Consider the following 21,100-nt stretch of genomic DNA (forward strand, 5'->3'; position numbering starts at 1 on the left):
ATTTTCTTTTTTTGGTGGTTTGGGTTCTGTAGTTTCCACATCAGAGTGTTGCTCTTTTAAGACTTCTAAAAACATGCTCCCCACCTCATCCCTCTCAGATTTTGGACAGCACTTCAGATTCTTAAACCTTGGGTCAAGTGCTGTAGCTATTTTTAGAAATCTGACATCGGTACCTTATTTGCGTTTTGTCAGATCTGGAGTGAAAGTGTTCTTAAACCGAACAACATGTGCTGGGTCATCATCCGAGACTGCTGTAACATGAAATATATGCAGAATGTGGGTAAAACAGAGCAGGAGACATACAGTCCTCCCCCCAAGGAGTACAGTCACAAATTTAATTGATGCATTATTTTTTTAACGAGGATCATCACCATGAAAGCATATCTTCTGGAATGGTGGCCGAAGCATGAAGGGAAATCTGAATGTTTAGCATATGTGGCACGTAAATACCTTGCAATGCCGGCTACAAAAGTGCCATGCAAATGCCTGTTCTCACTTTCAGTGACATTGTAAATAAGAAGCATGCAGCAGTATCTCCCATCAGTGTAAACAAACTTGTTTATCTTAGCAATTGGCAGAATAAGAATAGGACTGAGTATACTTGTAGGCTCTAAAGTTTTACACTGTTTTGTTTTTGAATGCAGTTATGTAACCAAAAATACCCCTGCATTTGTAAGTTGCACTTTCACGATAAAGAGATTGCACTACAGTACTTGTATGAGGTGAATTGAAAAATACTTTCTTTTGTTTATCATTTTTATAGTGCAAATATTTGTAATAAAAAACAATAATATAAAGTGAGCACTATATACCTTGTATTCTATGTTGTAATTGAAATCAATATATTTGAAAATCTAGAAAAACATCCAAAATATTTAATAACTTTCATTTGGTATTCTATTAACAGTGCGATTAAAACTGCGATTAATCATGATTAATTTTTTTGGATTAATCGCCTGAGTTAACTGTGATTAATCTATACATCTGAGTATAATTCTTTAATTATCCAAAAGTACAAAGTTTGGTTTAAAAGTCATATAGTACATAATCTGCAATATACCAAATTTAGGTTAATATAATTAAATCACTAGTCACAAAGACTTAATTTAATCATGGATTTCTACATAAAAGTGCATTCTTTTTGGTTGTTATAACCTTAATATATATTCTTCACAACTCAGAGATAGATGTATGTTTCATTTTTAGAAGGTACACACTGTACATTTGAAAAGTGATCTATTTTGAAAATTTTTCAGATTAGTTTTTCAGCTATCTCAGAAAATGAATGATTGTTTGGTTATTTCGTTTACCAAAAGTAATTTAAGCAGATAGTTCACCTGCCAATGACTTCATAAATATCTCCAGTGCAACAAGTTAATCATTAATATTTGGAGGTTTTTCTTGTCATGCTGTATTAGAAGGAGGACATCACCAAACATACATTTAAATTGTTTTATTTAACTAAAACAACAACGCTATTTATTCTGGATTTTTTTCTTCAAAAGAAAACATATAATTGTTTATCAAAACAAGCATATGAATTTTTTAATTTAATTAAACATTCAAGTTTTTTTTTAATCAGGTTTGTTTTTGTTAAAATTGTTAACTAAAATAGTTACATGAAATATTAAAAGAAAAAAATTAAATTGACTTTGTCAGCCAGGTCAACATGGGAAACTTAAAAGATTTGCTTCTGCAGCTAACTTCATTGTTTTCACCTTCATTTTCCTGTTTGTTCATAATCTGGAAAAGAAAAACAAGCTTTCCTGCTTTTTCAGATCCCAGACGATTTCTCAGTTTGGAATGAATTAGGCCAAAGGAGGAAAATATTCTTTCTACACCAACAGAAGAAGCTACTGCTGTTAAAAATGAGATTATCACTTCAACAGTCTCTGAATCCAAGTGCTTAAGTGACTTCCACCAGTTCACTGGTGTGACTTTCTTTAAAACATCATCAGCAAACACATATTTCTTGAATGGTTCTTGTTCCCAAACTGGGTCTCTTTTACAGCCGGCTGCCATTATAGGTTTTCCCTTCTTGTGAGAGAATGGTATGGTAGATCTCAAATCAATGAAGGCTTCGCTCAGAAAGACCTCAAGACTTCTGGAATATGCTGCTCAAACAGTTTCACTTTTGTTTCTACTGCTTGTCCCTCCCTTCTCACATTTATCTCCAGACTTCTCCTTGTCCAGATCTATTCCGCCCCCAACAATCTTCTATTCGTTGAACTTTTTGAAACTTTGCACTTTTAGAGAGACGTGGGAGATTAATTCTCTACACAAATTTGCAGAGGGACAATAGGTTTGAGGGCTGTTATTTCTCAATGCTGTACATTATTTAAAAACATTTTTGCTGTTAACAAGCATGTTATCTCTGGAGACACAAATCCACAGTTTGAGAACTGTAAAACTAAGCATCTCTGATGGTATCTTCTAGACTGAGCGCTGAGTCCCATTGGATAAATAGAAAGATTAACCTAAATAATCTATACAGAAGCCTCTGGAAGGCCATAAGATTGGGTTCTTAATCCATGAACTATTGGAATTCATTTACAAAATTTTTCTTAAACATGACATAAATAGATTGTCTCATACTATAGAATTAGAATTTATAATCTCTATTCCATGAGCTATAATGTATCTTAATTAAAACTATCTTTTAGATAGGTTTTTTCCTCAAAAAGCATTTTATCAAAAAAATCTGTTTTTTAGTTGTTTTTTTTTTAAAGAAATCGTTGGTTTTTATCCACCTTGTTAATGACACAATTTAGATATTGGCATCCAAATATTCATGTACATCACTCATAAAAAGTTGTACTAAGAGTAGTTCGTGGAAAGCAAATATAGCAGGGAGTGTAGATTGTCCTTCTGTATTTGAGAATTTAGGATAGGTTGTCTCTAATGCAATCCATTAGAGCAGTATTTCAGTTACTTTCCTGACTTTGTTTCTCAGTGGCACTCCAGCTCATCTCTCCTGATATTGCCAATGTCTGGTGATGTGTTCTAAATAGACATCCCTTGATTACCTGATGGTGTCAGATACCATGAGTTATCACATCAGCTGAGTATAGCACTGACTGATTCCACATTCCCGCAACACTTGCTTGTTACTAGGATCCCATGCACCCAGGACTCTGATAATCAGTGTGTGTGTTTGAACCTCGTAACTCCTAGCTCTGAAGGCATTGACCAGAGGGACATATTTCTCCACCTTTTTTAGCTCAAGTATCTGGGTGGCCGGGGTCCTGTTCTGAAATGGAACTGTGGTGTCCACCATGAGGATCATCTTCTGTTCCTTTTTAGTGATGACAATGTCCAGTTGCAGTTTACTGCCCATTCCTGGGATATTGGAGTTCACTGCAATGTTCTCCACAGTTAGCAGGATGGCTTTGACTAGGTGATCTTGGATGGCATTGTGGCACAGCTGCCAGTTTCTGGAATAGGGCTTGCAGCTACACAAAACGCAGGTGGTGTCTCCCAGTAGGCAAATCGGGTGAAACTGCCCCCAGGTAGGAAGTGGTTGCTAGCATCCCACTTGCACCTCACCTCGAAGACCTTGCAGTGGTCTGGCTTCCGTCTCAGGTTTTCCATGTACTGTCCACAGATGGCATCCTTCAGGGTCCTCCAGCATAGTTCTAGCTCTCCGAGTAATGGCTGTACATTCCGTATTCTTGATCCGTGGCACCAGGACTCTCAGCTCCTGACGTTCCTCACACCACAGCCAGTGAACTGTAAAATGAACATCTAGAGAGTAGGTATGTCCACGCAAATAATGCCTGCTTCTGAAGTCTTTTTCCCCCAGTTCATCATTAGACGTGGAGGAGAACTTATTCAGTTGCTGCTTACACTTGTATCACTCCCTCTGCTTAATTCTTAGCATAAGTTGCTTGCTCAACTCACATGCGCCAGTTCCTTGTATTTTTTACATGTATATTTTTTGCTAGAGAGTTTTATAAAGAAATTTTTGCCTGTACTACCACTGGGTGAGCTAAACCATTTTTAGCCTCAATAGGAGCCAAATTAGAGGCAGGACTCCTGTGTCTGCATCCATTTTCATTGAGGAGCATAAACTAAAAAAAAAAATCAGTTACTGGGGTCTCCCCTCCTGCTTCTTGCTCTCTGGAGAGGGACAGCAGGGACTGGATAGACACCTCCATAGTGGAGAAGAGTTCTTGACTTGTCACCCCACCTAGAGACTCCAATGTGGACCCCTCTAACTCCTCTTCTTTGTCCATGACCTTGTCCTCGGGGCTAGCTCCACCTTCCACTGCCTCCAGCACCACTGAGGTATCCACAGGACTCTTGATAGTGGAGGTGTGGTCACCACTGAGGATAGCGTCCACTCCTTATAGAAGCAGCTGGACTCTGGTTCAGCACCGGAGTGACAGTTTGCCTTCCTTGCTTTCTGGTATGCCTGCTTCAGCTCTTTTATCTTCGCTCTTCACTGCACCATGTCCCAATCCTAACCCTTTTTACACAAGTCACGAGAAATCTGCCCATAGGTATAGAAATTACTGTGGCTGGAGTGCAGCTAGGACTTGACAGCCTCCTTTCCCCATATACTGAGCAGATTCAACAGCTCTGCATTGGTCCAAGCAGGAGAATGCTTACCACATGGAGCTGCCGTAGTCAGCTGGGAAGATGTGAGGTGATCTCACCACGCCAAACAAACAGGAAGTGGAATTTTAAAAATTCCCAGGCCTTTAAAGTGGGAGGGGCGGATGGTTGTTTACCTGGCTGCAGCTCAGCAAAGACTGAACTGCTGACCAGAGCAGTCAGGATGGGCATTGTGGGACACCTCCTGGAGGCCATTTACAGTGACAAAACCAAGTGGTGTCTACACTGACACTTTGTCACTAAAACTTTGCTGCAAAAAGCGTTATGTCTCTCATTGAGGTGGTTTTGTCACTAAAACAGGACAGTTTTGTCAGCAAAAGTCACATTGTAGTGTGCACACCTCTACTGTTTTGTTGAAAAAAGGTGCCTTTTGCTGACAAAACTGTAGTGTAGACAAGGCTTTACTGGCAGGCTGTGTTCCCTGTTAGCTGCGCAATGGAGCGGCCGCCCAGGAGTGATCGAAGTGCCACACAGCTGATTAGCAGAACTATTCTCATCCAGCCGGCAGTGTGTATTAAGGTGCCCCTCCCCCGCTGCTTCACATTGCTCCTGCCTGCAGTCTTGGAGCCCCTGATGCTCCTGGGACCTTCCTGTTGGCTATGCAGAGCAGGGGGAGAAGGAGAGTGCTGATGCCAGTGTGTCAAGCTCCTTCATGGAAGAAGAAGAATTTTGTGGGAGACGGATGTAGAAATTTAGGAGACATTATTTCTCTCCCCCTCCCCCCGCATGATTTATTATGCATTAGCTAATATAATCTATGTGTGTCTTACAACTGTGTACAAAAGCCATCACTATGGTATTTGAACACCTCCCAATTTATTATATTGGCATAGCAAGGTCCCTAGTGGATTTCATAGGTCTTTCCCCTTCCCCAGTGAAAGGAAGATCTAATTGTGTTAGGCCTTTTATCTTTTTGTGGCCTTTTGGGACATTGTTGGAAAAGATATACTGGAACTGATATACTGCCCAAATAAATCTGTTAGTCTTTAAGGTGCCACCGGCCTTCTTGTTGTTTTTGTGGATACAGACTAACACAACTACCCCGATACTTAACACCATTGTTTTTAAAGGATACAGTAATCTCTTCTCTCCATACTTTTTATTGTATTTTATTTTTTTAATTTTTTTAATTTTATTTACTTTTTCCCTAGACTGGTATATAATTTCCAAATCGAGTTTCTTTGTCAGGCAAAAACTCAACAGCAATAGCTGCAAGTTAGCTTAGTTTGTATTACGTTGTATTACATTTTTTATTACATATTACATTTTTGCCTAAATATATGTTAATGTTAATAGATGTCATTTGTAGGAAGTCAGAAATGTAGCTGAGGAGGAAAGCCACGGGGCTGGAGAGGCAAGGTTTAAGTGACAGACCTTAGAATCAGCTGGGGAGCGGTTATTACACAGAGGAAAACCACTGCTGGGCGTGGATCAATAGCCAAGTTGCTACACAGGACTTGTTTAAAAAACTGCAAAATGGAATTTAAAGACTGCTTCAGTATTGCCAACTCCCAGTATTCAAAAATCATGAGTCAGGCCCCCCAAAATTGTGATATTACCTTAGAAATCATGAAATTAAATATATATGCTGAAGTCAGCTCTGTGTGGGAGGAATCAGCTTGGGGATTGCCCAGTACTCATGTGCACAGCTCCTTTGGGGTATAAACCCAAAATTAGTATTGTGTTGTGCTGTATAGAAAGATCTGCACAGTGCAAACTTATAAAAATTTGCACTTTCCCTCAATGTAGAGAGAGATGCACAGCTTTTTGTCCCCACCCCCGCAAAAATGTGAATTGCACAAACTGGGTTTTGAGATGAACAAGAAATGTTGTTTAACTACAAATGATACAGTTTAAGTGATTATAAGGGATAGCAAACAGAGCAAAGCAGATTATTCAGCAAATAAAATAAAACAAAACATGCAAACTAAACTTGATACACTAAAGATACAGGTTACACACAGTAATTTCTCACCCTAAATGTTGTTTAGGCATGTTGTAGAGTTTCTGCAGCTCAGAGTTCCGATTATGTCTCTTTACAGGCTAGACTCCTGTTCTCAGCCTGGACTCAGCCCTGGCCTTCCCTTAGCTTCGTTGCTTGGTTTCTTCAGGAGCTTTCCACAGTCTTCCTTCTCAGGTGGGGAGGCAACTGCAACACTCAGATTGCCTTGCTTCCCAGCCTTAAATAGAAATTACATAAGGTGGGAAACCTCTTTTTTTCCTGTGGAAAAGTACCAGCAGTGTCCAGGATAGTGTCACCTGGTACAAAATATCATTAAATGACCTTGTAGTGTTAGGGAAACTATGAGACAAGGTTTATTTTGGCAATTAATTTGGCAATTGATTATCAGCAGGTAAGTATGCCCAGTGGTCTGTGATGAGATGTTAGATAGGGTGGGATCTGAGTTACTACAGAGAATTCTTTCCTGGGTGCTGGCTGGTGAGTCTTGCCCACATGCTCAGGGATTAATTGATCGCCATATTTGGGGTCGGGAAGGAATTTTCCTCCAGGGTAGGTTGGCAGAGGCCCTGGAGGTTTTTCGCCTTTCTCTGTAGCATGGGGCAAGGGTCACTTGCTGGAGGATTCTCTGCAGCTTGAGGTCTTCAAACCACAATTTGAGGACTTCAGTAACTCAGACACAGGTTGGGGGTTTGTTACAGGAGTGGGTGGGTGAGATTCTGTGGCCTGCGATGTGCAGGAGGTCAGACTAGATGATCATAATAGTCCCTTCTGACCTTAAAGTCTGAGTCTATTTGCAAGGTCCACAGGAAGGAACTCCTGGGAAGATGGGGGATCTGCATCTTCAAAGACTCATTGTCGTGTCCTAATGGCTGATTAAGACTGATAATTTACTGTCTGGTGGGTGTTTCCCACGCACATACCCACACGGTTGTAATAGTTACATAAGCAGTGTTCCTAACTCCAGATACAGAAATGATACATGCATACAAATTGGAGAAATACACTCAGTAAATCGTAATCTTTCCAATGATACCTCACATGACCCATTTTGCATAAAGCATATCTTAGTTTTGCCATATTCATATCATAACAAAAAACACGAAGTATCATGAAATTTGTGATTAAAATTGCAAGAATTGGCAAAGCCTTTGCTTGTTGCTTTTCTACAACAGGAACGGACTTAAAAATTATGTTGTTCCCCTCCTGGAGCCAGACCCTGTTTTGTTTACCCTTCGGAGTAGGAGGAGATTTGGAGACTGTTTACTTTTTTTATTCAGCAGTCTGAAGGCTTTGGATTTCTCTTTTAAAGGTTCCAGGAATTGCAGCTGTTTAAAACTCTTGGAAAAATTAGCTGTATTCCGGAGTCTTCTCTAGGGAATGGGGAATGTGAAGGCCAATCTTAGGAGGACAGGGAAATACGGAGGACCAACCCTAGACTACTGCTTTGGCATAGAGACTGATTGGAACCCTAGTGTGGAGGGTGGACAGAAGTTGTCCTTTTCCCCTAGTAATAAGGAACTGTGATAAAATGACCCCATGACAATATCCATTAGACCAAATACTCATAAAGTATGAAATATAGCCATAATTTACAGTATATTCACTAGATTCTTTAGTATTGTCAGACATGAATTGAGAACACAATTTTAAGAATTAATTTTCTTGGGAGAGCTTGAGAATATTGTCTTTTGTATAAGGCCAATTGAATAATATGCAGATGGTTGGGGTACTTTCTATTTTAATTTTAAAATATCCTGAATCCTACTACCCTTATGTAGTATGGACACAGTGCACTATACTGATTATTGCATGGATCTGGGAATCTAGGTTAAATTTCCAGTTATGTTACTGATTGTGTGTGACATTTTGGCAGATAGCAACTTTTTTCTATACCTGAGATTCCTGACCTGTCAAAAGGGGATATTACCATCTTTGTAGAACACTGAGGTCCTTTGGTAAATGGATCTATATTACTAAATCCCAAGAGATAATTTTAACTTGAACTAATATGGTTATGTTTACTATTTGTGACAAATGTTAAGTATTGGAAAAGGATGGTTGGTACCTGGCTTCTGTTAGTGAATCAAGCGGGTGAAATAAAATTCTTAAATGCATTCTGTTCAGCTGTAGATGAATACATATTGTATGCTATTTGGAGAGTTCAGCTAAGAGTCTCAGTTGGTGTTTGGTTTATTTTTCAGGCAACAAGACTATTACAGACATCTCTAATGTACGGCTTGTCTAGTTGAGCCTAAGTTAGAGGTTTTTATTAACACACAAAGCGGAACACTTTTTGTTTTTACAGCACAATCTAACCACTTTAACATTATATTAGTCACCTTCATATTACATGATTAAAATTGCATTACATTTTGATTTGTACAAAAATATATATATTTTTTTTTTACTAAAAATGTTGTTGGTGCAGATCCAGCCTGTGACAATACCTGGGAAGAGTATGAATGTTTCAGAGAACTCGCTGGTCAATGGTTCCTCATTAGCGTCTCAAGTTCATGCTGCTGCTATTAATGGAGATAAGGGTGCCCTCCAGAAGCTAATAGCAGGTAAGTGTTCTCTTTATAGATGCATGTCGCAGCTGTCTAAAATTGGCAGCTTTTCACTCCGTATTTAACTTCCATTATTACTGTCCTTGTTCTGATCCTAAGTGGAAGTATGCTCTTAGTAATACCTGTAAAAATATGCAGTCATGTTTTTATTATCTATTGTCTCTGATGTAATTAAATAATATTAAATAGAAAATTTATCATTGTGATTAAATAACTGTGATCTGACCAAGGAGGCACATTGGTTTAAAACACTTGTTTTGGGAAATTTAACATTTTGACCAAATTCCCCTTTGAGTGAAATTTCATGTGGTTATACCCAACAAAGGTGACTAAATTTCTGGAAAGTATGGTAAAGTTCTCTCCAATTGCTTGAGTCACCTGAATGTGTGGAGAAGCTATGTTTTATTACTACACAGAATTTCAGAAAAATAAACCAAAACTCTGTTTGTTACTTAAATTTTGGTAGTGTTCTAGATTATTTCCAAACAGTTGAAGACACAAGGCAAAATTCTGGTCTCATTGAGTTGAATGGAACTAAGATTTCACAGTATCAGAGGGGTAGCTGTGTTAGTCTGGATCTGTAAAAGCAGCAGAGAGTCCTGTGGCACCTTATAGACTAATAGACATATTGGAGCAAGAGCTATCTTGGGTAAATACCCACTTCGTCTGATGCATGTAGTGGAAATTTCCAGGGGCAGGTATATATATGTAAGCAAGAAGCAGGCCAGAGATAATGAGGTTAGCTCAATCAGGGAGGGCAGTTGAGGTGTGAAAACCAAGAGAGGAGAAACTGCTTTTGTAGTTGGCAAGCCATTCACAGTCTTTGTTTAATCCTGAGCTGATGGTGTCAAATTTGCAGATGAACTGAAGCTCAACAGTTTCTCTTTGAAGTCTGGTCCTGAAGTTTTTTTGCTGCAGGATGGCTACCTTTAAATCTGCTCTTGTGTGTCCAGGGAGATGGAAGTGTTCTCCTACAGGTTTTTGTATATTGCCATTCCTAATATCTGATTTGTGTCCACACTCCCTCTCTGACCAAGGGCATACAGTTTGCAGTTTGTTACTTTTTAAATAACTTTGGAAATGGATTCATTTAAATTTTGAAATGTAATTGTTGTTGTGGGCTTAGGGCTCAATTCTCAGAGGTGCAGAGTAATTGCAACACCTGCTGAGACTGTGGGAGTTCCATTTGCTCAGTACTTTTGAGAATAAAGCTCTTGGGCCTCTGACAATAAGTACCTTGGAAAGACCAAAGAATTTCATTAGTATTTTTGTTAACTATCAAATGTGCAATACACCTTTACATTTATTAGTCATACTTGTTAGATTAACAGTTTAGTTGGAGATATAAAGAAATCACTCAATTTTTGTTGAAAATATAAAATTTACTGGCTAAATACATCTGTTCATGCTACAATTTGAAAAATGAGCAATCTTCAAAACTCATTTTATTGCCTTCAGACAATGCTTATGTTTGAGGTCTGTCCCACCCATTAAAAAGCATGAGAATTGAGCAGTTTCACTATCTTAACCAGGGCAAGTGTGTAAATGTACAAAGATCTTAAATGATCTGAACAATGAAACTCTGTCTACAGGGAAATTCAACTGTTTTAAACAAATGGTTTTCAGAAATGGTTCCTCCTGAACCAGTATTCAAAGTTGTTCAAGTGCTAGTCAGGTAAAGATGTTATACAATTTCAGAAAGCATGATTAAGTCTTGCTGGAGGCAGTAGTAAATTGAATTAGGAAGTGATATTTAATAGTTTTATCTGGTTTATGTTGTCACCTAAATTGTTCTCTCTTCAGAGCCAAATAAGCAAATCATGCCCTTTTAACTAACTACAATGACCTAAGGATGAGAGCAAAGAGAAAGGAAAACAATGAATGAATTAAACTAGCACAGAGCACGGATCCTATTTACAGGCTACGTATAGATCACTTGAAAACCATATTTATAAATGGTTTAACTTTCTAGCATAGAAAAAGTTTGAAGGAACCACCACCAGCATTATTTGCTGTTTGAAGTGGAGATCCTTGATGGGGCTGTGTGGATTTTGAATTTTCTGACTTGGGAAAATAAGAGCTCGAAGTACACTATAGAAGTTTTTCTGCCACACATTTGCTCCCTTTCAAAACCATAGATACACTAGTGTTCGTAAGTTTCTGCTTGCATCAAGTTCTCTGCAGGTAAACTGGAAAAGGTTTCTATTGGTTAGCCAAAACAAGACTGAACTTGTCAAATGACTGGGCAGTAATCATTAAAAGTTGGCAGCAAAGAATTATGCTCCAGTGTTGGTGAAACTGCTTTTCTTATTTCCACAAAGCAGCAGTAAAATAGTCTTGTACTGTGTTCATTTGAAGAAACATGATATGAGTATTTGCTGTATGTTGCTGATGCAGTTTGTCACAAACAGCAGAAAATATTGATCAGAGCTGTAAACAAAGAAATAGTAGTTCTTTCAAGGACTGTTGTGTATGACCCAGATAATGTTGCTCTGGATTCCTTATGGATAGCAGGGAAAACTACAGGTTCTTTTCAGCTTTCGAAGTTGCTGCAATATTTGGCAAAGAGAAGGTAAAAGCGCTCATGCTTTAACAGGATATGACAGACTCTGCATTTGTTGGGAGAGGGGAAGAAAACCCCATCACTTCCTGGCAAAACTGTAATGCCTGGCTTGACATCGCAACAGTATTTCTTGGCGTTTCATCAGGAACTGCTGAAATTATTGGTAGATGCCTGAAAGAAATTGGGCAGTTTGTAGTATGCTTGTGTGACCGTGCCAGTGCACTTGGTAGTATTACAAGGCAAGACAGTACTTGCTTTAATGTTTTAAGAGTGTTCAAGATCTTTTGACAACATTCCACTAACCAGCCAGTTTTGCACAACTTCTCACAACAGCAATATGGCAGGCTGGGTAAAAGAGAACTTCCTCTTTCTATTAGGGATCCTTTTTAGTCATCTGCATGTTTCTGTTTGGTCCCCCTGTTCTAATGAGTGCATGTGAAGAAGTCTGTTTCCAGGAGTCAGGGTGAGCAATTTTTCTGCAGGAACAGCAATCCCTCAGATCAATGAATATTTAAACCCTTCCCTGCTTATCTTATTGTGGGAAATATGCATGCCACTATGACTAAGTCTGCAAGTTTGTCATGGACTTTTTGTGCCCTCTGTGACTTCTATAGCGGCCGGTGCAGCTGGCTCTGGGTCTGCCCGAGCAGCTTAGGCAGCCCATGGGCTAGTCCCACTGGGTGCTGCTGGGGCAGTCTTGGGCCACTACCCATCTCCCCAGCAGCAGCAGGAGGAGTTTGGATAGGGGGCTCAGAACTGGGATGCAGGAAGAGATGAGGGCTCTGGGCAGCGATTATCTTGGGGGGGCTCCCTGCAAGTGGTAACATGTCCCTGCCTCAGCTCCTAGCTCTGCGCTCTGCCTCTGGCCGCAGGCACCGCCCCCACAGCTCCAATTGGCCATGACTCCTGGCCGATGGGAGCTCTGAAGCTGACAGCACACAGAGCTAAGGAAGGGACATGTCACACTACTTCTGAGAAGCTGCATAGGGAGCCTGGCAGCCCCGCCAACCTCCCACCTACACCCAAGCACTTGCAGTGATCCTGGACCACCCGCCACCCCAGCACCTGCGGCGTCCCCCCAGGTCATCACCCACAGTGCCCCCCACGAGCACCCGCAGCTCTCCCAAGATTTAGTCAAGGATATAGTACAAGTCATGGATAGGTCATGGGCTGTGAATTTTTGTTTACTGTCCATGACCTATCCATACTTTTACTAAAAATGCCCATAACTAAAAGGTAGTCTTAAGTATAACTACATAATGTATAGTTAGGCTATGTTTTAGTCACGGGTGTTTTTAGTAAAAGTCACGGACAGGTCATGGGCAGTAAACATAAATTCATGGCCTGTGACCTATTCATGACTTTTAGTAAAAATACCTGTGACTGAAACTTGGCTGGGTGCTGGGGGTCGGGGAGATTGGAAGAGCGGCAGACCAGGAGCACCACAGGTGCTGGTGGAAGTGGCCCAGGAGACCCCGCTTTGGGGGGCGCTAGGCAGCGTGGCCTGGGACCCTTGCTATTCCTGGAGGAGAGGGAGGGGTCAGGCCGCAGCGTGTGGCTGGGACCCCTGCTGATGCTGGGGGCAGAGGGGTTGCTGGCAGGGCTCCCTACCCAGCTCTGCGTCCCTGCAGCTCCTAGGTGGTGAAGGGGTTATGGGGCTCGGTGTGCTGCTCCCACCACAAGCGCCAGCTGTCGCAGTTACCATTGGCTGGGAACCGCGGCCTGTAGGTGCGAGCAGCCTGCGGCATAAAGCCTCCCCCTCAGCTCCTTTGCCGCTAGGAGCTGCAGGGCCTTGGGAGCTGGGGAGCCCTCCACCTTGAGGTAAGCGCCCCCCTCTTACATGCCCAAACTGCTGTTGCTGACCCAGGGGCTGCCCAGCTCAGGCAGTCCCTAAGCCAGCACCAGTGGCTCCAGAAGTCACGGAGGTCATGGAAGGTCATGGTTTATGGTATAGTACATGCATCTAAAGAAAAGATTGTAGCTCTTTTGTATTGTATGATTCGTTGACTACTATTTCATGTTGTCCAGTGTTACGTGATCATAATCCAAACTGTAAAATCCTTGGAGCATGGGACCATCTCTTCTGTATCCTGTACAGCACATAGTCTAGATATTTGTTAGGTACCAATGTAAAGAAAGAGACAATTGTAAAGAAAACATCCACGGTAGCAAAGTGGAAGTTGCCAACATTGTTTTACAAACTATACCCAGTTTGTGATGAAATTCGTGTAAAACTATGAAGTGAGAACATAAAAGCTTTTAAGAGCCAAGGAAGAACTGCACCATCGGTTTTGGTTTCCATTGTTTATCGTTAGCATAACTATTACATCCTGAATGAAGTCCCAGATTAATGACCATATAAAATAATTAGGTGAACAAGTGACAATACCCATTTCTACTTATTGCTTTCTAGTACTGCTACTGAACACTACAACTTATCACCTTGAGCAGCAATGAACAAACATTGTAAGCCTAGAAAGAAAATAAGATGGCATTCTAATTTACTTCACTATTACACATTAAAGAAAATATATGATCTGCTGGCTTCCCTAAAATTGGTAAATGTATCACCTAAAACAATTAGAATTCATTACTTTTTTAAAACCGTGTAGTGTATGTAACTAACGTTGATGGTAACTGTTAGATTCTAGTTTATTTTCTTTATCAAAGAGCAGCTACATGTATAACTAGGGCTTAATTTAAAAAAAACAACCAAAAATCCTTTGAGTAGCACTAACCCTAACATATAAAAATAATTTTTAATAAAACTTTGCCAATAACCTCTTTTCATGCTGTTAGATGTAGAATGCTATACAATTAAGTGTTAAGGCACCTAGAACTCTTTTGTTGGTGTCTTATAATTATTTACATCTAACTAAATAAAATGCACACAAAACATCAGTTTCTCTGCACTTTGCAAGAACGATTCAGAGCAGTATTCTCACCCAGGCATTTGAAGCCTGTATTTGCACACACGAAGAATTGCATGTACACAAGTATAGGCCAGGGCTAAAAATTACCCCTTAATAGCAAAGTGTTGCACTGAGGTGGTGGTGTTTTGATTTAATTTCATTTTGCAAAAAAATCCTGTAGAATATTTATTTAGTTTTAAAAATAGGAGATTTTTAATACCTAACTACACTTCTAAAATTAAACAATCAAAGTACTTTTTGTGGTGCATTATTTTTGCTTTTGTATTGCCTGCTTAGTCTAATTTACAAAATTCAGTAAATTGCAACAGTTCTCTCAGTCATTAGTGTAAATTAGCAAGGCTCTATTGTAATTAATTATTTTTGTGCATCTGTACTTTATGCTGTTGGCTGGCATACCACACAAAAAACAATTATTGTGGTCATTCCAGTCCAGCCAAAATCAGAATTGTTTTGTGCATCAGCCCTCTTATTTCAGGGATGGATGAGACAAGGCCAAGGGTGAGTTTTTTGTGAGCATTGAGTGTAGTCATGAGCATCATACTGTAACTAGGCTGATGCATCAAGATTATAGTTAGGTGTCTAGGTAAGGTTACAGACAGGCTCAACATTACAAAAAAAAAATCTTACAAAAAAAAAAATCTAAGTTGTTTATATTAAACTTAGCTTCTGAGTTGAAGAGACCTTCCCTTGCTAATTTCAGCTTCCTGAACTGATGAATGGCTAGCTTGACTAATGCCAGAAGTAGTTTGATCAGGAGTGGAGCTGGAAAGAGTGTTTTCGATGAATAGTTTATTTGCTGAAAGACTATAGTTTTGGTCAAACTATTTGCGATGTTAACACACATTTGCCACATTGTTTGACAATTTTTTCCTTCAACTTAGACGCCATTTACAAAATGAGGTGGTACCTCCTCCACAATGAAAGTATGCCCCTCTTGCCTGACCAAAATATTCTGTCTCTCTCTGCCACCAAGCCTTTGTGGTTTTAAAGGTGGTCATCAGCACCTTGGTTTCTTTGTTCTGCCTTTAGAGATTTTCCACTCTCCAAGCCCCTTTCCTGCTGAAAAACTTAGGCTGTAAGTCTCCTGTGTAGCCACTCTATGCTGATGGGAGGGAGCTCTTCTGTCGGCATAATTAATCCATCCCCGATGAGCGGTAGCTATATTGGCAGGAGAGTGTCTCCCACCAGCATAGTGCTGTCCAAACTGGTGCTTCCGTTGTTGAAACTTGTGTCAGTCAAGGGTGTTGGGGGGCGGGGGGTTCACACCTACGGCCAACAAAAGTTTTAGCAACAAAGGTGCTAATGTAGACATAGCCTCAGACAAAATGTTTTCCTGAGTGTTCAGCCCTCCAGTTGTCCTTAGGTATTAGGGCATTCACCTGGGATGTGGGAGACCCCGTTCAGTTCCTTCCTGTGTCTCATATGGAGCAGAGATTAGATCACTGGACTATGGGATATTCTGGTGTGGGTGTAGCTCAGTCTCTCCTATTGAGGCTGTTCAACTATATATAAATAGTCAATGGAGCAGGGATTTGGATCTTCCATCTCCCAGACAGGAGAGATGGAGATAGGCCCACACCAGAGACCCGTTCCCCAGAGAGAGTGCACAAGAGAAGAGGAAAAAATCATCTTATGTCCCTGTACAGTATGGGTACCTCCTCTAGGTACCCAAAAAAACTTCCAATACTGAGAGCAAGCAACCTCAAGCAGCACCTGCAGTGGTACTGGAAGTGGAGCCTTCTAAACTCAGGGACACTTCAACAAGCAACAACTCCAAAGACTACACCCTCAGTACTGTCCTCATCAAGTCATGGCAAGAAGTGCACATATTGTCCATCAGTACAGTTCTCAGTACTACTTGACATGGTTACTCCCAAGGAATAGTACCCAAACTCACTGGTATAACCCAGATTCCTCTTCTATGAAGATTTTTGTATCCTGGAAGAACCCAAAATCCCCTCTGCCAAGGGATACAGAAAGGGTTTTCTTGCCAGTACTGACAGTTCCTCTGGATCTGGCCTGTCTTCCAGTGCTACCACATTATATCTCATGAAGACTCTGCCTCCAATACCAATGCAGTTACAACTCCTTCCTTGGCCTTTGATACTGACACCTGTAACGCCTCCTGATAGACACAGGAGAAGACGCTTCCTTGGACTTTGTCAAGGATTCCGCCACCTTCCTGTTCCAGCCTCTCTCCCTAGGGTGCATCAGAAGGATGTGATCCTCAATAGACAACTGACTCATTAGCTCTGAGTTCTGCGTCTTATTCCTTTCCCTTATGCCCCAACACAGTGGGCTTTTTGGAATCATTGGATACCCTATGACTAACGGTTCTAAAGAGTACTGTCAGTAGGTGGACCTGTCAAAACCAGCAGCCACTGAACCTTGGGACCCTCTTTCTCAGGGTGAGCCTCCGCAAGAGTGAGGCACAGAGGAGTTGCCACCATCCAATAAATCTCCCTCCTCAGCAGATGAAGCAGTTATCCCCCCTTCCCAACTCAAATACAAAACTTTTCAGAACTTCATAAAAAGGATTTGCAGAAGCCTTGTACATCCCTTGGTAGGAAATACAAGAACTTCAGCACTCCTTTCTTGACATCTTCTAGTCCTCTTCTCGGGGCAAGATTGTTACTCATCACTGACTTCTTATTACAAGCCTGCACAGTGTTCCAAACACCAGTGACCATTTTACCTACTTGTAAATGGGGTGATACAAATTAGTATGTACTGACCAAAGTTTCAGAGTACCTTTTCTTCCACCCTACCTCTAACTCTGTGATCATCAATGCTGTCAATAAAAGAAATAGTATCAGTCTAGATCAACCCCCTCCAACCAGGAGTTTAAGCACCTGGACCTTCCCAACCATAAAAGCTATTCTTTAGTGCTGTGCAATTCAGAGTTGTCAACCATCAGGACTTGACAGCAAAATATAAGTCCACAAATTGCTCCAAATTTTCTCATTTTATAGATCATTTGCTTCAAAACCAGAGGAAACAGTTTCAGGCTCTGATCACAGAAGGCCAGGTGATCGCTTAGATTTCCCTTCAGGCATTACTCGATGCAGTGAACATGGCTTTGCACACTCTGGCAACCGCTTCAGTCATGCGTCAAGTACCATGGTTGCAATACTCTGTCCTCCCCATGGAAGTACAGAATACTCTAGACATTCCATTTGAAGGATCTAAGCTTTTCATTGATGCCATAGATGGATCCCTCCTCTCATTCAAAGATTCCAGGGCAACTTTGTGATCCCTTGACGTCTGTCTATGCACCTGTGACAATAATTAAATACTGTAAGCCGCAGATAGCTCAATTGCCTCTCCCAGTCCACTGACAAACGTCCAGAAAGAGGTCCAGATTTCCTGATCAGGGGCGATCCTATACAGTGAGATCTCAGTAGGCAACTTCCTCTAAGCAACTGTTTTGACTCATTGGTTGAGCGTTGTGAATCATCCCCTTTTCTGGATCCTTTGCTGTACTATCCCACTCCTTTATGAGGACCACCCCTCTCATTTCGTACTTCCTAGGAGCTCATCACCTCAGAAAGATGAATCCAAGAGATAGTTTCATTGGGCTGTCCAGTTTAGCTCCATCCCTCTTTTCAATACCGTCCCCATCCTCTTTTCAGGGAATCTTCTCACAAGGGTCTTTTATGAGAGATGATACAATCTCTTCTGCTGCTTCTGGGATGATCAAACCCATTCCAATGGATTTCCATCGGGAAAGGGTTCTACTCCAGGTACTTCTGGGTTCCCAAGAAAAAAAGGAAAGTAGAGACTGATTTTTGACCTCAAGGCTTTTAAACACTTTTGTCCTCACTGAGCAGTTTAGGGTGGTAACCATGGTACTGATGATTGCATATTTGGATCCAGGCAAGTGGTTTATTGCCCTCTGCCTCCAGGATGCATACTTTCATGGAACTTCCCCCGGGTGCTTCCTATGATTCTTCATTGGCAAGGACCATTATCAGTACCACGTCCTGCCCTTTGGCCTTTCAACTGTCCCAAGTGTCTTCACAAAGGTCCTATCTGCCATTGCAGCCAGTCTTTGTCAGATGGGAATAATTTTCTTCCCCCATCTTGATGACTGGCTTCTCGAGGATTGCTCCTATCTTGAGATGCATTTGGCAGCCAATAATGAACTTATTCCTCTTCCACTCTCTGAGCCTCTGACTCCATGTGAGAAAAGTCTGCTCTCACTCCTCTACAACGAATAGACTTCATCCGAGCCATACTGGACTCCATCTCTGCCAGAGCGTACCTGTCCATGGACGGGTTTGCTATAGTGTCCAGCCTTATTTCCACACTACAACAGAGTCCTCAAACAGCAAGAGCTGACCTTTTGCTCCTGGACCACGTGGGAGCCTGTACATCAGTAACACTACATGCAAGGCTGGCTCAGTTCTTTCTACACCCCTAGCGAGCACAAACTGCTCAAATTAGTGGCAATACCTTGGAGGGTTCTCTGCTCCCTAAACTGGTGGAAAGATCATTGAAATTACTGTGTGGGAGTTCCCTTTTCACATCCTTCTCCCACAAAGATTACCACCACAGATGCCTACCTTCTGGGTTGGGACACCCATTGCCAGGACTTCACTTCCAGCACTTTGCACACATTTTCCCAGCACTACACTATCATGTATGGACTAAGGCTGATGTGGCCTTTGGTGAAGCTATTCTGTGCTCTACTGAATCTATCTTCTCAGTATCCTCCTCTGTAATTGGAGTACTGTTTGGGAATCTTATAGGGAGCACCCATTGGACAATAACTCAAAGAAGGAGGAGAAGTTACTTAACTTGTATAGTTGCTAGAGTAGCTGTTTTGCCTCTATGGTTGCTCCATTTCCCCTCTCCTTTGGAGTCCTTGTCTCTGGTCTTCATGGTTGAGAAGGAACTGGAGCTGCAGTGGGTCCATCACTCTCTCTGCACCCTTGTACTGGAGTGTAAGGCACAGATGTGGCTGCTACTCACAAGGATTTCTAATTAAGACTGCATGGGTATGCACACTGCCTGATGGGAAGCAGCTGTAGAGAGACAACATCTTGAAGAGTTCCAGTTATTGTACAAGATAAGTAACCTCTCTTTCTGGTTCAGGTTGAACCGAATCTCTTCTCCGCCCCCCCCTTTTTTTTTTAAACTTCCAGTGAATCGAAAAATCAATTAATTCCTCAGCTTTAATCAGGAGGCTCTCAGACTTACTGGAAACTCTGACAGAGTGTCCAAGAATAGAGATGACAGAGAACTGCAGGAGGTAATTCCATAGCAGACAAGAGACCACAAAATGCAATGCCATCTATCACAAACAAGGTGAATACTGGGAGTTAACTAAGTACTGTAGTTACTTACCATTACTTGGAGTCTGTTAATAACTCTAGTTCATATAAAATCATATGTTTTCAGCAGGTAATAAAGCAGAGCACAAGGGTGAGGCAGTGGACTAAATGGAGCACTTTTAGTATGGTACTGAATGATGCCTGTTCAAAGTCAGACATTGTGCTTGGCTGCCCTGAAGGGAAAGAAGACAGGGATTCAAAAAGAAGTTTAATTTCTATATATGTGTAACGGGGCATACTCGCCTCTCATGAGCGCCCACTTGGCTGAGTGCAGGCTCCTGCACACACTCTGTCTGTGGTGGGTCTCTGGTGACTCAGCCCTCTGGCCAAGTCTCTCTCACACTCTGTCTCTGAGAGCAAAGCAAAACCCCTTCCAGGGTACAAGTTCAACAGCAGTCTCTCTCTGCCCTCTGTAACATCTCACTCAAGTTGTGCCCAAGGCTCCCTCCCTGGAAACAATGTTTTCAGACTCCTAGGGCTTTTCTGGCTGCAGGTCTCCATCTGGGCCACTATAGTTCAGTTTCCCCTTCTGAGGTGCTTCAGTGTCCAGTCCATTTCCCCCACTGGCTAATGAGAGGGAAGGGAGCAATTTGGCTCCACCCACTACTCTGGTTCCCAGCCCAGTAACCCTGTAGATAGCAACTGTGCATAGGCGCCGACTTCCCCACTTTTCCGTGGGTGCTTGCCCCCCCCGTCCCTGCCCCCACTCCACCCTTTCCATGAGGCCCCACTCCTGCCCTGCCTCTTCCAACCCCCTCCCCAAAGTCCCCGCCCCAACTCCGCCCCCTCCCTGCCCCATTCCAACTTCTTCCCCAAATCCCCACCCCAGCCCCACCTCTTCCCTGCCTCCTCCTCTGAGTGCATCACGTCCCCATTCCTCTCCCGCCTTCCCCACCCACAGTGTACAAACAGCTGTTTGGCCATGGTCGGGAAGTGCTGGGAGGTAGGTGGAGGCGCAGGGACGTGGCATGCTTGGGCGGGGCGGAGGATGTGGGGCAGGGGGAGGGGAGCTTGGCTGCTGGTGGGTGCAGAGCACCTACCTTTTTTCTCCAGAGTACCCACGTAGTTGGCGCCTTTGGCACTGTGTCCTTTTATTTAAATTGTTTTGCTGCTCTAATTCT

The 21,100-nt window shown here is 41.9% G+C and overlaps 1 protein-coding gene across 5 annotated transcripts in view; it reads left to right on the plus strand.

The window, feature by feature from the left end:
• INVS (inversin) overlaps nucleotides 1-21,100 on the plus strand; it is a 219,896-nt gene that overhangs the window by 3,867 nt on the left and 194,929 nt on the right. For 2 of the 5 annotated variants that reach the window (XM_050938136.1, XM_050938139.1), the window contains 2 exons: nucleotides 6,660-6,754; nucleotides 9,009-9,144. In XM_050938136.1, coding sequence (XP_050794093.1) covers nucleotides 9,039-9,144 — 106 coding nt within the window. In that variant the 5' untranslated portion in view covers nucleotides 6,660-6,754; nucleotides 9,009-9,038. The other 3 variants (XM_050938137.1, XM_050938138.1, XM_050938135.1) reach the window with 3 other exon arrangements.

Source organism: Gopherus flavomarginatus, chromosome 2, assembly GCF_025201925.1.
Source record: "Gopherus flavomarginatus isolate rGopFla2 chromosome 2, rGopFla2.mat.asm, whole genome shotgun sequence".
NCBI classification, from domain to species: Eukaryota; Metazoa; Chordata; order Testudines; family Testudinidae; genus Gopherus; species Gopherus flavomarginatus.